Raw genomic sequence first — 14,636 nt, 5'->3', positions numbered from 1 at the left:
CATGTTATGAATGTCAATCTAAGATTTACCATTTTCCTTCTTTGCACTTGTGCACTTGCACAAAAGGAAGTTTAGTATGCCATTGCAGCAAATTCAAGGGGATACAAAAATTGAGTTCTCTGCAAAAGAAGAGGTTTATCACAAAAAGTCACTTTCCAAAACCATTTCACCAAACTTCCTATAGTTGAATATGAACAGAGTTGAATACATCCACTCATTTTCTGATAACACTGTGGTAAAATTGAGAAATTATTCATTTATATCATAAATCTACCTATTATTTAGCTCAAAAGGCTGTAAAAATACTTTGAAACAAAAAATCCATCCTAAAAACATTTTTCGTAAATATATGTTAATAACTTGTTGTACATGATATTCATGTTAGAAATGTCTCATAAATTTTTACTGAACTCTACTATATGTTTTGGCTAATCATGCAATTAATTTCCTATCATTTGAAGCAGATTTTTAAAACATGTTAGCTAATTTTCTCTTAATAAAAGAACACAATTTTGAAAGGATAGAATTTGGGTTTTATTTTGTTTTCTTCCAGTAATTTAGTTATTAATGGATATATATGCCTCAGCATCTTTTCTTACTGTCATAAATTTTCACATACACAATTGTGAAAAGTAAAGGTAGAAAAAAAAGAAAAAAAACAAGGAAATTTTTTCTGATGCTTCCTTGAACATGATTCTACATTGTGAGTTTCCTCAAAGGCTAAAAAATTAAAATATTTACATTGGTCATTAATGTGATAAATTTTAAATGGTTTCACAAATATTTTTATACTATATAAAATGTAACTTATAATGATGACCTGTGAATGAAAAAAGGGCATTTTGGCCTTTTCCCTTTTTATACCTCCAAGACAGATCCATCAAACAGAACCAAGGCATCTGAGTATTATGAAGAAAATAATCAGGTGATAAGTGTGGTGCTGAAATTTGAAACTTGAACAAACCAAGTTCTTAGAGATTTTATATGCTGCTTTCTGGACAGCACTGCATGTCAAAATTAAGTAAAGAGATGAACAGTTTAAGAGTCCTTCTCCATACAGCAACTAATACGATTTGGGAATGCCTGAGAGAGAGACAAACATTAGGGAGGGATGATATCAATAAGGAGGCATGTTGTGGAGTTAAGGGTGACAGGCAGGAAAATATGGAAGGTAAAGACTGGATTTTGTTCTGAAAATGTGACACTTAGGACAGGAAGAAAGATGGCATTAGGATCTTGGTTTGAGAAAAACATTGCAGTTTTTTACCTCTGCCTATAAGACAATTATATAATCTAATATTTGATGGAGAAGTCAGGCCATACTAAAATATTCCTAGTAATTCTGTCCTAGAATAATATAACAATTGAAAATTTGGTACAAATTGGCACCATTTGAGAATAACGTGTTAACAACTGGCAGCACCTGATAATTTTATTACTAAAATGAAAATTGCTGCTGGTGAGATGGATCTGTAGGGGGAGTCCTCCTCTTCTAGATCTGATGGCCAGTGTTAGTGATTTACAGGCATACAAAATGATTAAAAGATGTATGCAAGCAGTTTATTTTATACATCACTAGTGGCAGCCTTTGCTTATTTTACCTAGCTATGTTTTCTTTATAATTTCCTCTCCTAATTTAAACTAGTTTATGTAATTTTAGAGAGATGTATCAATTCAAAGGACATTTCTATGAAATTAAAATTTCTTGGGGCTTTAGTTTGGCTTTTATGTTTGCTTTTTTAAAAGTGAAAACAAATACAATTCTTTAATATCAAGTGAAATTCAAAGAAAATAGAAACATAGAAAAATAATTTCTGCAACTGTGGCAGCACCAAGCACCTGAGCCATACATGCATTCATTGTCCACCATAATTTAATGTGCAATTATCAATATGCTTTGCATTTAGCAAAAGTATCTTATGGAAATGGAGTAATTGGTATGGTGTTTGAATATTAAAAATAAAATCCTAGTCAAGGTTTCCAGGAACTGGTACTGCTTTCCCATAGGAGGGGGCTGTTACTATTCATAGAGCTAAAATCACTTGATAGTACATTATACTGTTGAATATCAATGTCATACTGTAATGAATTTTGAGAGGAACCAAGAGAATGGAGCAGGGCATGATGCCCTGGAAGGCTGACCTGGAATAGAGACTGGACATAGCTAGAGAATAAAGTAGGTATTTATTAAAAAGCCTTTAAGAGTACACCTTGGGCGGCACAAGAGCCTAACCAGAGCTATTCCCAAGTTGGACTTGAAATGGTCACAAGAAATGGACAACCAGTCACGAGGTCTTACACTTTTATAAGTTTTGGTCCATTTGTATATTGGGGTTTAAGTGTCCAATTACAGCTTCAGCTTATGAAGTCCCACCCTTCTTTTCTCTCTTTAGTCCACTGTTGTTTATGCTTTGGGGCCTGAAAATTGTACTCGTTGTCCTTGGTCCTCAGCAGGAAAGGATTTGTTTTGTTTGCCTACTCTGTGAAGAGAGCTTATTAGCACTTAATATGAGGCTCAGAACTACACCCCTAGGCAGCACAAAACCTGAAAAACATGAAAGGTAAAACTTAAGGCATCAGGAAACAAAAGTCTTACTGGAAGTGTGGTGTTTTCTGCACTTGCTTTGAAAGAAACATGTACCTCTCAAAACTTTTGAAGTTGTGGTTTGGGTTCCAGAAAAAAGGATGCCTCTGGTTGTAGCTAATGATCATGAAAATTTAAACCCAATACATGATGAGTGTCATTTGCTTTTCTATTCGGAAACTTCCTAATGAAGTCTTGGATGATTTTCCTTACAACCATATGATTGTGATAGTAGCAATAAAGTGAAAGTTAGTAATCCTGAAGTTATCCAAATCCTGTCTTCCTTTTAAGAATGATTATAGATTAAAATATAGTCACCTAACCACATTTTGGAAGTATTTCTAACATTATTTCTTCTTGCAAATGAATATGTGACAGTTATTGTTCTTGTCTGTGGAGATTCTTCTACTTTGTATCCAAGGAAGTGCTATTCATTTTAAAATATTAACTATTGAAAAAAGTAAGAAAGAAAAATACAAGAGAAAGATAGATGGCTGTTAACTAAATTGTGGCAGAGTTACAAAAAATTGAGGCACTTTTACAGGATCGATGGCAAGGACAGTACTAGATTTGCTAGAGGATGTGGTTTATTAAAGTCCTTGATGATGGGAAACTTATGCCAACATTAATCATTTTAGAGCAAGGCTTCCAATAATGTACTGTAGGAAATGTCCCAGAGTCTTAGACCTGACAATCTGTCATATTTTTATTACATGTTTCAAGGGAACAAATAGCCAAAAGGTTTGAAAACCAATGTTCTTAAATTAAGAAGTGTGAATCTGATTCTGCACACCAGATTTCCATTATAGTTGTCTGGACACATGTACTGAATCAGATAATTTGCTATATCTAATTTTGTGTATGACACCAAACATACACCAAAGCTGGATCTTTGTCATCCTTAATTTGATTCCTTTTTGGGCAAGGCAGGTGATGTATTAGTCTGTTCTTGAATCACTGTTCCTGGACATTGTAACTAACAAGGATATCTAAATGCTAGAGACAGCTTTCAGGTCAGAATTTGCTTCTCTTTAATAATCTTCTTATACAGGTTATCCAGAACTCATTCTAATTGGAGTGCCAACCTATTGATTTCTCTCTTGCTTAGGATAATGATCAGCTTGAGTTTAGCTGATGCTGGTGCCATAACATTAATTACTCTAAAATGCCATTCTAAATTTATAATTTGTTACAGAATCCTACACCCAGATGTCATGGGTTGGCACTGGCCAGATGCTAATGCACCCATGAATATATGTTTTTCCTACCAACTACTGTGGGATGTGATCAAGAACAGAGCAGAGCAGGCCTAAAACTTGAAAACAGAAAGAAAACTTTATTAAATTATATAAAAACAGAAATGGAAAAAAAAACCTAAACACACAAAAAACCAAAAATGAAAACCTCCTAGAACATTTCTTCTCCTCCCCCAATTTTCACCCCTTACACGTTACCCTCCATAAACCAAAACCCTGGGTTCTAAATCAAACAATCACCACTCAGAAAAACCTAATCTTCAATTCAGCAAGGGAGAGAGGAGTCTCTCTCACACCATAGACTGCCCCCCAGAAAACACAGGTCCACCCCTTATGTGTTTCCATGTCACCCATGGCACTGCCCAGAGAAGTTGCTGTGGTGACACCCTCCTTTCCATGTCCAGTGCTCTCACCACTGTCCATGGGCCAAAGCTGCATACAGGGCTCTTTTAAGGATGCTTGCATGCCGAGCTCTCCCCGTCTTTCCCCTGGGGCTGAGGGTTCCAAGAACAGAGATCTCCCCTGAGGGCAGAGGGCACCACCACACCCTCCCCCTCTCTTCTCTGTTCACTCCACTCTTACAGTGCCGGTCACTGCAGCAAAGTCGAGCTGACTGCATCCACCCAAATGCAGTTTATGTTCAAAGGGACTCAAGTTCAGTCTATGGTTAACATTATGCAAGAAAAGTCCAGCCCAAAAAGCCACTCCTCTTCATCACTGCACATCTGGGATTCTTTTCATCTTCCTTTGTCATCTCAGTCCCAGGCTGTCTCTCTCTCTCTCTTCTTACAAACCACCAGCCACGAGAATCAATGTCTACAAAAGTTTTTTTCTGCCAAGAAAGAGTTAACAGTTCCTGGCTCCCGGCAGGGTCGCAGGCTCGGCACATCTCTACACAGCCGGGAACTTTTTCTCCCCACCTCCTCCCCACCCCCGAGCTGGAGACGAGCTCAGGATTCCCGGGTACACGAGCAGATGGCTGTAGATTTCCCAGGACGAGGCAGAGGCAGAGTGCTGGCCGGGAACTCTTCCTGCAGCGAGGGGCAGCCTGACCGTCCTCCTTGATGCTGAGAGAAAGAGTTCCCCCCCTCCCCCCCAGCTCTGTCTTTTTACCTTTACCACAGCGTGCATTATCTCTCCCCTCTGAGGGACACTCCCAGAGACTCAAAAATAATAGGTGTAGCCTTGTGCTGCCATGTCTTTCAACTACTCTCTTTGTTCTGGCTAAGTACTGTCATTAGGGTTTCTTAGAAACTTATGGGAAAAAAATCTGTAACTGAAAAAGTGGCAAATCTAACCCCCAACACCAGAGAATACTTTGTTTTCATTTTCTATCTTTGTGGTATAGTCTTTGTTCCTTCAAGATGTCGTATTCATTTGGATTGTCTCATCTCTTGAAAATAATATTCAATCTTTCATAGTTGAGCCTTAAAACCTTATGAAGTTTATCACATCCTGGGCTGCATCCAAAGCCCTGTGGCCAGCAGGTGGAGAGGTGATTCTACCCCTCTACCCACCTTTTGTGAGATCCCCACCTGCAGTGTTGCATCCAGCACTGGGAAGCCAAATACAAGACAGGCTTGCTGGAGCAGGTCCAGGTGAGGGCCATGGAGGTGATCAGAGTGCTGGAGCAGCTCAGCTAAGGAGACAGCCTGAGAGACTTGATGTTGATAAGCCTGGAGAAGAGGAGGCTCCGAGGAGACATTTGCAGCCTTTCCATGTGTAAAGGGGGCTTATAAGAGAGACTTTTTATCTGTAGTGATAGCATAAGGACAATGGTTTTAAACTGAAAGAGAGTTATTAGAAACTGGATTTTAGGAAGATTTTTTTTTTTTAAGTTGTGAGGGTGCTGAGACCCTAGAACAGGTTTCCCAGAGAAGCTGTGGCTGCCCCATCCCTAGAAGTGTTCACGACCAGGTTGGATGGGGCTTTGGGCAACCTGGGTCAGTGGGAAAGGGTGTCCCTGCCCATGGCAGGAGATTGGAACTGGGTGATCTTTAAGGTCCTTTCCAACCTGAGCTATTCTATGACATTATGTGCATCTATTAAATAATATCCATGGTAAATTTTGTAATTTTTTTGCAGGTTTGGGGGTTTTGTTTTGTTTTCAGTAAGGTGTTAAAGGTTCAGATATAAGAAATACCATCAGGGTTGATTTTTTTTTTTTAACGGCATCTATTCAAGCTCCCACTTCTACTTATCTGTTTAGAACTCTAGTATGTCATTTTACCTTTTTACTTTTTGTAAAAAGCTTAAAAGGAAAAGTTCGTTTGCACCCTGCATTGAATTTTGTCAGGTGTAAATTAATTCTCAGCTACATAGAAGCTAAGCAGAGCACATTATTATTTTAATGGTTCCAATTTTCTGATTTTCATTGGATTTTTTTTTTTAAAGAATACATATATTACATGTAAAGATCCTTGCAAAGGACCACCTTCTCATTTCTAGTTTCATTTTCAATTGATAGAACTTTTTGATAAATATTTTGGTTATTAATGTAATTTGTTTATTAGTTATTTTATAAAACGGGTGGGATTAGGTTTTGTAGACATAAAATAGTCAGACTTCTGTTTTCAAAGACTTGGCTTTCAGTTGGTTTTTTTTGTGATTATTTTCTATTAAATATAGTGTGTGTTTATGTTTGATGAATACTAATTCTGTAACCATTTAAGCATACTAAATAGCAGTTAGTAATGAAGAGCATACAAGAAAAAACAAGTTCTCTTTATAAACAATTTACCTTTCTTATGAAACTAAAAATTTGATTTGGAAGGGAATAATTTGTACAAATCTTTCATTTGTACTGAAAAAATAAAATTATTTCCAGAATTATATTCTTTTTGTAAAACATCACTCCAAGTATCTTAATCTGTTCCTGACTAGGAAATCACAAATCATCTGCCTTAAGATAAATTCTCTAAATCAAGTCATTAGCACAGTCCTCTTCTTTTTGTGTGTTGGAGCTCTTGACTGCTGGGGAAATGGCTGCAAAAACTTTTTACACAAGCTTTTTGATAGGGAAATTAAAAAGCTCTTTTTTGAGGGGAATGCTTTACAATTGTGAGTTGTTAATTTCAGGATATACCTTTATTTGACAGACTTTCAGTCCTGTTTGTGTTTTATTGTGTTTATGACTGTTGATACCTGTAGTTTTCTACAGATGAAAGTCCATTACTCACCTATTCTTTTAAAATGTCAACAAATGGACACTATGGGCATCCAAAATCTACCTTTAGAAGAGAGAGAAGTCTGAATTGTCTCTATTGTCTTAAATGCTTTTATGTGCAGTATAGAAGTGTACTACTTTTTCACTTGTATGTCTTAAAATAGGCTATGAGTTTGCCACGTGTATTGAGCATCAAACCATAATGTTATCTAGGAAGGAGGATTCCTCAGATTCAGAGTATCTTTTAATCTTCAACATTCATGACCGTGTTCATAAGTAGAGTGAACTTAATGTAAGAAATTGTAAGAAATTGGAAGACAGTACTTACATAAAACTTGTGAAATAACCACATTTGAAACCTCACGAAGACTCTAATGAGATTTCTGATCTATTTGTTGAACCTGCTGTTGATCCATTTATTGAACATGCAGAAATAAGTTTGTACAGTTTTCCTACACGTGATTCCCACCATCAACTTCATTTCTGGAGGAAAAAAAACAAGGCTCTAAGCCTTGGTATTCTGAGATTCTTGACCATAGCTAACCATAAAACATGCTTATGCAGTTTGCTTTTTTCTTCATATTCTCCACTAGTGCAAGATGTCACACTCTGAAGAGTCTTTGATAGTCTGTTCTTTGCATTAAACTGTTTAGCCTCTGAAATATGGGGTGTTTAAAGGTCTGTGAAAATCAAGATCACTAGAATTACTTATTAAAACTCTTGGAGCAGAAAGATGAGCTCCTGTGTCTGGGAAATAAATTCATAGCCAGGCAAGCTTTACTTATTTAGATGAAAATGCTTGTTTTGCTACAAAAATAAGGGCTGAACAGTTATTAAAGGAGATGCTGCTGGCCTTGAGCAATGTAGCAGCTTTGATCTGTGCTTTAAAACTTCTATTGATAACAGTTCTTTTTGCTCAAAGCTCGAATGCCTGATGCAGCAGCAGCAGCATATGTCATCAAAAAGTTATGCTTTTTGAAAGATGCAAACAGGAAGAAGTTGAAAATGTTTATTTCAGGAAAAAAAAAGAAAGAAGAAAAAAACCAGTTGTTTTTAACCATTCCCGAAGCTAAATTTTACTTCATAATAAAGATGCTCATTCTGGTCTCTGATAGACCTATTAGGAATTTTCTTGCCTAAAACTAAGCTATATATGAGAGGACTAGAGTAGATTTTCCAGAGAGCATATGGAAACATTTAGGAGCTATTTATCAAAACAAATATATATCTATGTGTATCTTAGATATTAAAAGAGATACCATTGCAACAGCTGTAACTGATAATTCATTTTTGGAATTAAAGCACTAAGAGAGTTTCCTTGAATAAAGACATTTTTTTAACACTGTTAAAGATAATAACGATGAAATTAGAAAATAACACAAATCAATATTTGATAGAATAAAAACACAATTCACCTAAGACATAAGAAGAGGGAAAAGGCTACTCTCTCTCATTTTATAGAGATTACTAAACTTCTTGCTCTCCAGAGAAACAGTGAATAGAGGAGATTAGTCTTGTCACTTAGTGGCACTGTGGTCTGAAGATCACAGGTAGTTTGCAAACCAGCAATTTCCTCTGTGTCAGACTCAGTGTGTGGTATCTGTTTAATGCAGCCATTTCTTACAAACCAGTCAGGTTTTTAAGAAAAACACACCATCTTTTTACTTGACCATAGCTTTATAATTTCATAAGCAAGTGATATAAAGATTGTCCTAAATAATGTATGTGCAATATATTTTTTGCAGTAAGTAGGATATATTGTAACATATTTGGTATTCTTTTGCTATTTTTAAAAGTTTTATTTCCACAAATAAACATCTCTCTTTTGAAAGATTTCATAAAGTATAATAAAGTTCCTGTCACATATGGGTGAAACCATAGCACAAGACAATTTGAGGAGTGAATGTAATTTCTCCATAGTAAAAGAAGACACTATAAAATCAGCACATGAACAGACAATTTATGTTTTTAGGTCACCTCTCTTTGTCATATAAGGGTCTGGCTGAAGAGTTTGTCATCCTCAAGGGTAAACACTCTTCTTCATATCTGAGAGAGTGTCTTTCAAGGGCCTATGATTGCTTAATATTAAATATATTAACAGGTATTCTCTTTCCTGAGAAGTTCAGCTGAAACTGTTTATGAGAGGAGAAACTTACCAAGATAAACTCCCAACAAACTCAAGGTTGAATATTATTACTTCCATGTTGCCTAGTAAACTGACACTACAATCAATTGAAACTTCTCAGTGAATGTGAAAGCTTGGCTATAGGTAAACAGCTTGTTTCACTAAATTGGTTAATGAACTTGTGCATTACTTCCTTTTTCCAGATGCTCCAACATTCGTGTCAAATCAAACCATGTATTACTCTTGGGAAGGCAATCCCATCAATATAAGCTGTGAAGTGCTAGCAAATCCATCTGCCTCAGTTCAGTGGAAAAGAGGAAAATTAGTTTTACCTGTAAAAAATACAACTCATTTGAAGACCTACAGTACAGGAAGAAAGCTGATTCTAGAGGTAAGACTTCAAATGGAAATCAGTGTGGTGGCAGAACATAATTTTGTCCTCAGTTTGGCAGCACTGTGAGTACTGTAGAGTGTATTTAAGGCTAAAATCTGCAATTTAATAAGTAACACTCCTGAAAAAGGAACAAAACAACAAGCTATATATTAACTGATCTGTTTACACATTTCATATGAGTAGTTAGAAAATAAAATTTATTTGAATGGGTTATGCTCAGTTGTACAACTGCACAAAATATAATTTGCATTTCTTCAAAATAAAAAAAAATCCATAGATATAAAACTAAACTATTAAGCTAAGACTAAAAATTAAAAGGACTGCCTGGTAAGTGCTTGGTATCTACAAAAAGTTTATTAATTTTGGGGTTTTGGGGGTTTTTTTGGTTTTTTGTTTTGTTTTGGTTTTTTTAAATTAGTGTTTAAAGGTGAAATTATTATGATGAACAATGTCACTATTTCCATTATCAGATTTCCTCATTTGAGGTTGAGAAGAGGGAGTCAATCATGAAAAATGTGTATTTAAGTCTTTATTTGGAGAATATAGTAGATATGTTGAAGTAAGAAAACATCTGCTTATTGATTAAGGAATTACTTATATACTTGAATTTCTGATTTTTTAAAAAATATATATTTGATTAGCAACTAATGTTTACAAAGTGTGTTCATTTTCAAGATTGCTCCCACATCTGACAGTGATTTTGGACGGTATAATTGTACAGCCACAAACAGAATAGGAACAAGATACCAGGAGTATACACTTGGTCAAGCTGGTAAGTTAAAATTTTGTTTCCTTTCCTTTAAATATTTTTTCTTACTTTAATCAACATTAAGTTCAGACACCCTATCCTCTGTTTATTTTATCCTGTGGACTGTTTGCAGATAATTTAATTGTGTAAGAGCTGAGCTGTAATATAAAGTAAAATAAACCAGTTCCCTCAAAATATGAATCTTCTTTTGATTTAATTCAAAGGCCCTTTTGAAACTTGAAAAAAATTAGTCTAACCTTTTTTTCTTTGCTCTTACTATATACTACATTTATAACAATGTATTTTTATTACTTCGGCGAGAGACATATGGTTTGCAGGCAGTAAGAAGGAATTAGAAAATTCTTTTTTTCCTTTTTCTCCCTCATATTTTCTTGATAAAGCAACAATGACAAAAGACTTAAATACTTCAGCAAGAATTTCTTATCTCCATTTGCACTTTTAGTTGTTTGAAAGTAGAACTTGACTGGGATACTAGACTAAAATAATTTAAACTCTGAGATATTCTATACCCTATTGTTACAGAATGCCTGAATATTTTTATATCCTTCTATTATTGTTTAGGCAAATAGAAAAATATGACTATATGTTTGTTCTTTGGCAGAAATAACTATTAACTGAGACCAAGTGAGAGTTTCTTAACAGTACTTTCAATTATATTTTCTTGTGGAATGGACTAACACAATATATATATATATTTTTTTCATTAGGACACATACTCCAAGTGATTCTGAATGTTTTAGTTGCAAGTTTTGGTCTAGTACTTTTTTGTTAATAATAATAATAGTAATTAAAAACAAAACAAAACAAAACAAAAAAAAAAAAAACCACCACAAAACTTTAGGCTCCTACCAGGAAGACTTTTAGGGGAGCATTGCTGAGGCTTGCACATGCAGTCACAGGGAAGCTCTCTGACCTGGCCTATTGCTATTATTTGAGTATTTTGCTCCATAGAGCAATTATTTTCTTTTGGTGTCTCAGGACTTATAAAACCCCATTTTTTATTAATAATCTCTTAGACTTTGTACACAGTTTTGAAAGTTTTCCCCATCATCTCTGTAGGATACTAGCATACTTTCCTACTGTAATATATATTTTGGTTTTGAAGAACTGTGAAAGGTACTGAGCTTCCTAAAAAAGGAAAATGTGGAGTTCAAATTTCTATGACACACAATTTTACATCATTGAAAAGATCCATTACTCTTCATTTTACAACTTTTTTGGGGTGTTAGCTGTGGTGTGATCTTACCTTCCCTTGACGGCTACATTTGACTATAGAGAAAGAAAGCTTTTCTTGCAGCCATGAACATCAATAATAGGAAAGGAAGGAAAATCAGCACTTGCATCCCTCTGGTGTCTTACCTCTCAGGAGAGAAAATGATGAGAAAATGTTCTGGCTGCTGCTGTGTGCTACAGTGTGTGCCACATTTTTCATAGATGTGGATACACTTGGGAGAGCATTTCAACAGATATTCTCCAGAAGGCTTTTTTTTTATTTCCTTAGGTTTGCAGAACAACATCTCATCATGATGCATGATACTACATGATGACTATTTTAGCCATGTATATATCTCCTGCTTTTATAATTTGTGAATTAATCAATTTTAATAAAGAATATTAGCATTAAAAAGTTAATTGAAAAAGCTCATATTTTGTCATTTTATTTCAGGAAATTCATACTTGAGCACCCCTGGAAATGCAAAGAAAAACAAATAACAAAATATAATACTTTTTTTGTTGTTTTTTAATACAACTAGATCAGAAATGTTACTGATGCCACTTTTTTAAACATGTTAATATTCTCTACTTCTGCAATGTTTTGCTTATTTTTTATCAGAAAACTAGGTGAACACTTACAAATGCATGTTGTAGTTAACAACATAGAAAGGGGGATGAGGATAAATGGAGTTATAGGGAGATTTTGTGTAAAGCATGATCTATATGGGAATATTCTAGATAATGATATTAAATGCAGAAAATAGAAAAAAAGGCAGGGTTTTTAGTAGTGATAAAGAATAAGGCTGGAAAAAATGGATTTGGGGTGTCATTGTGCACTGCTGTGCACTACCTGCTATGCACTACTTACAGTAATGTAATGAATAATATTCAGTATCCTGAAAGATTTATATTTTTCGCATTAGCCTCTAAATAGAGTGTTTTTGGAATAAAACCCCAAACATGTAATTCAGTGTTACAAGTTTTGCACTTAAACGGGCATCAGCTGGAACTGGAAAATGATCAGGGATATGGAGGATAAAACCACTATAATGATTACAGATATAAGATGTCAAATGCAGCTTTCTCCCTAGTTTGATTACCTTGATTGCTTCACTCTGGTTGATTAGGAAGGCCTAATGATTGATATTTTCTGTATTAAAGCCTATAAAATAATTTCATACATTTCAATGCAGCCTGCTTTGCCTTTTGGCTTTGATTGTATATACAAATTCTGGGGCATAGAATAATTTTACAAAGGCTCTGTCTGGGAAAAATAAATGCAAATCCTAGCTGGGAGACAGTATTAAGTAAAGTATGCTGCTAGGGTAAATTTGATCACAAATAATGATTATTTTACTGAATAGTTTTCTCTTTAAATTCTGCAGGAATTGCTTGTTCCTTCATGTTTTGTTCCATTTTCTGCTTTGCTAGATTTCAGCACAATCAAGCTACCTTTTTTATTAATTTACTGCTACTTCGAAAGTCATCATACTGTCAAAATTCCATTGTCTTTATTCCTCTTGCCTTCCTTAAGAAATTAGACATATTGATGATTTAAAAAGGAAGATTTCTTTCAGAATTGATATGCAATTTACATCCATATTTGTATGACAGAAAAACCATAACTGTTCACTCAGATTATACAGAGCTACTGAATCAGACTGAATTCCATTTAAACCCTGAAAAGTTACAGAGTATTTGAGGTTCCGTTCTGGAAGGTGCTGGGCTGCATAGAAATTTCAGAGTTTTGCTGAAAGCTTAATGAGATGTGCCCTTGACCTGACTGTTGTGGTGATCAACTTTTAAAAATACCACATGGGTGACCTCCTTTTTCATTACCTGAGCTTTTAAAATGTTATGTGAGTAACATATGGAATTTGAAAAGAACCATCATCACGTGTTGCCACTGCAAATTAGTTGCTTCATGTCAGCGTAACAACCACAACTTCTATTTTAGAATTTTACTTACACTGTGGTTTTAATCTAAGCTAAATTTAGGCTTAAATTTTGGCAAGCCAGGTCAGTTTGGCAGATTGACCCAATGGCTCTCAGAGGTGAGGTGAGCACAGATATTCCTGGATTCCTGGATTTGTCCAAATCTGGTTTATGCATTGTTTATGTGAAATATCACTATTCAGGGAGCCAGTATGAACTGAAAAACATTCGTCTGTGTTGTTGAGGTCTCAATATAATTATTTTGAATGTTTTTGTACATAAATAGAAAGTCACACGTCCATCAGTAATTTAGGACTGTGTTATTGGAGTAGGTAATTTAATATCATAAAATGATAAATTTTAAGTTTGTGACACAGAGGTGAATGAGAATTTTGAAGGTTTCTCTTTTTTTAAATACTAATGTTGATTTTCTACGTAGCTGAATGTATAGCTGGGCTGAATCTAGAGCCGTAAAAAGTCAACCATGATTCACCTCTAAGGATCTCATAGCCTTAACTCTTCCTAGACTTTCCCCTTCTTCCTTGTATTCTGGGATGGTATAGGGTTTAAAAGTCCTGCTGTGGGCAGGAACACTTTTCATGAGACCAGGGGGCTCAATGTCCTGCCCAAGCTGGCCTTGAGCACTCCCAGTGATGGAGCATCCACAGCTTCTCTGAGCAAATGAGAGATGCTACATCTGCTACAGCGGTATGATTTATCTTTTTCCTTTGTACAGGAATATTACAGGGAATTAAAAACCAAAAATCCAATCATTAGATATTCAGAACTTCTATACCACTTTATTGAATTAGATATGACAACAAAAGCAAATGAAGACATGGGAAAGACCATAATTGAGCTTCACAGAAAATGCACCTTGTAACCTGTTTTATGGAGTAAAGTCATGCTCTAAATATGAAAAGGCTGATTGACAACTGACAAAGACTACAAAATCAAATCTAGAAATTTACTAGTCTGTAGTTATGATGCTGGCACTTTGCTGCTGGTTAATGGATGTTTCTTTTTCAACAAGTATTTGCATTTCCATGCAGGTAAAAGAAAATAAAAATAGTAGAACTTAATTTTCCCTGGAGAGTTGTATAATGAAAATCATATTCTGCCAAAAGTCCATTTCTCGCCACAAAAATATGGGCAGACCTAAAATCTAAGTTACTGTTCTAAAACTTGCCAT

The 14,636-nt window shown here is 35.1% G+C and overlaps 1 protein-coding gene across 2 annotated transcripts in view; it reads left to right on the top strand.

Annotated features, from left to right (window-relative positions):
* NCAM2 (neural cell adhesion molecule 2) overlaps positions 1–14,636 on the top strand; it is a 136,936-nt gene that overhangs the window by 46,865 nt on the left and 75,435 nt on the right. For both annotated transcript variants that reach the window (XM_063393880.1, XM_063393881.1), the window contains exons 9-10: positions 9,335–9,522; positions 10,201–10,297. In XM_063393880.1, the coding sequence (XP_063249950.1) occupies positions 9,335–9,522; positions 10,201–10,297 (285 nt within the window). The remainder of the gene's footprint in view (positions 1–9,334; positions 9,523–10,200; positions 10,298–14,636) is intronic.

This window comes from Prinia subflava, chromosome 3 (genome assembly GCF_021018805.1).
Source record: "Prinia subflava isolate CZ2003 ecotype Zambia chromosome 3, Cam_Psub_1.2, whole genome shotgun sequence".
NCBI lineage: Eukaryota > Metazoa > Chordata > Aves > Passeriformes > Cisticolidae > Prinia > Prinia subflava.
This window is presented reverse-complemented; position numbering and strand designations above follow the sequence as displayed.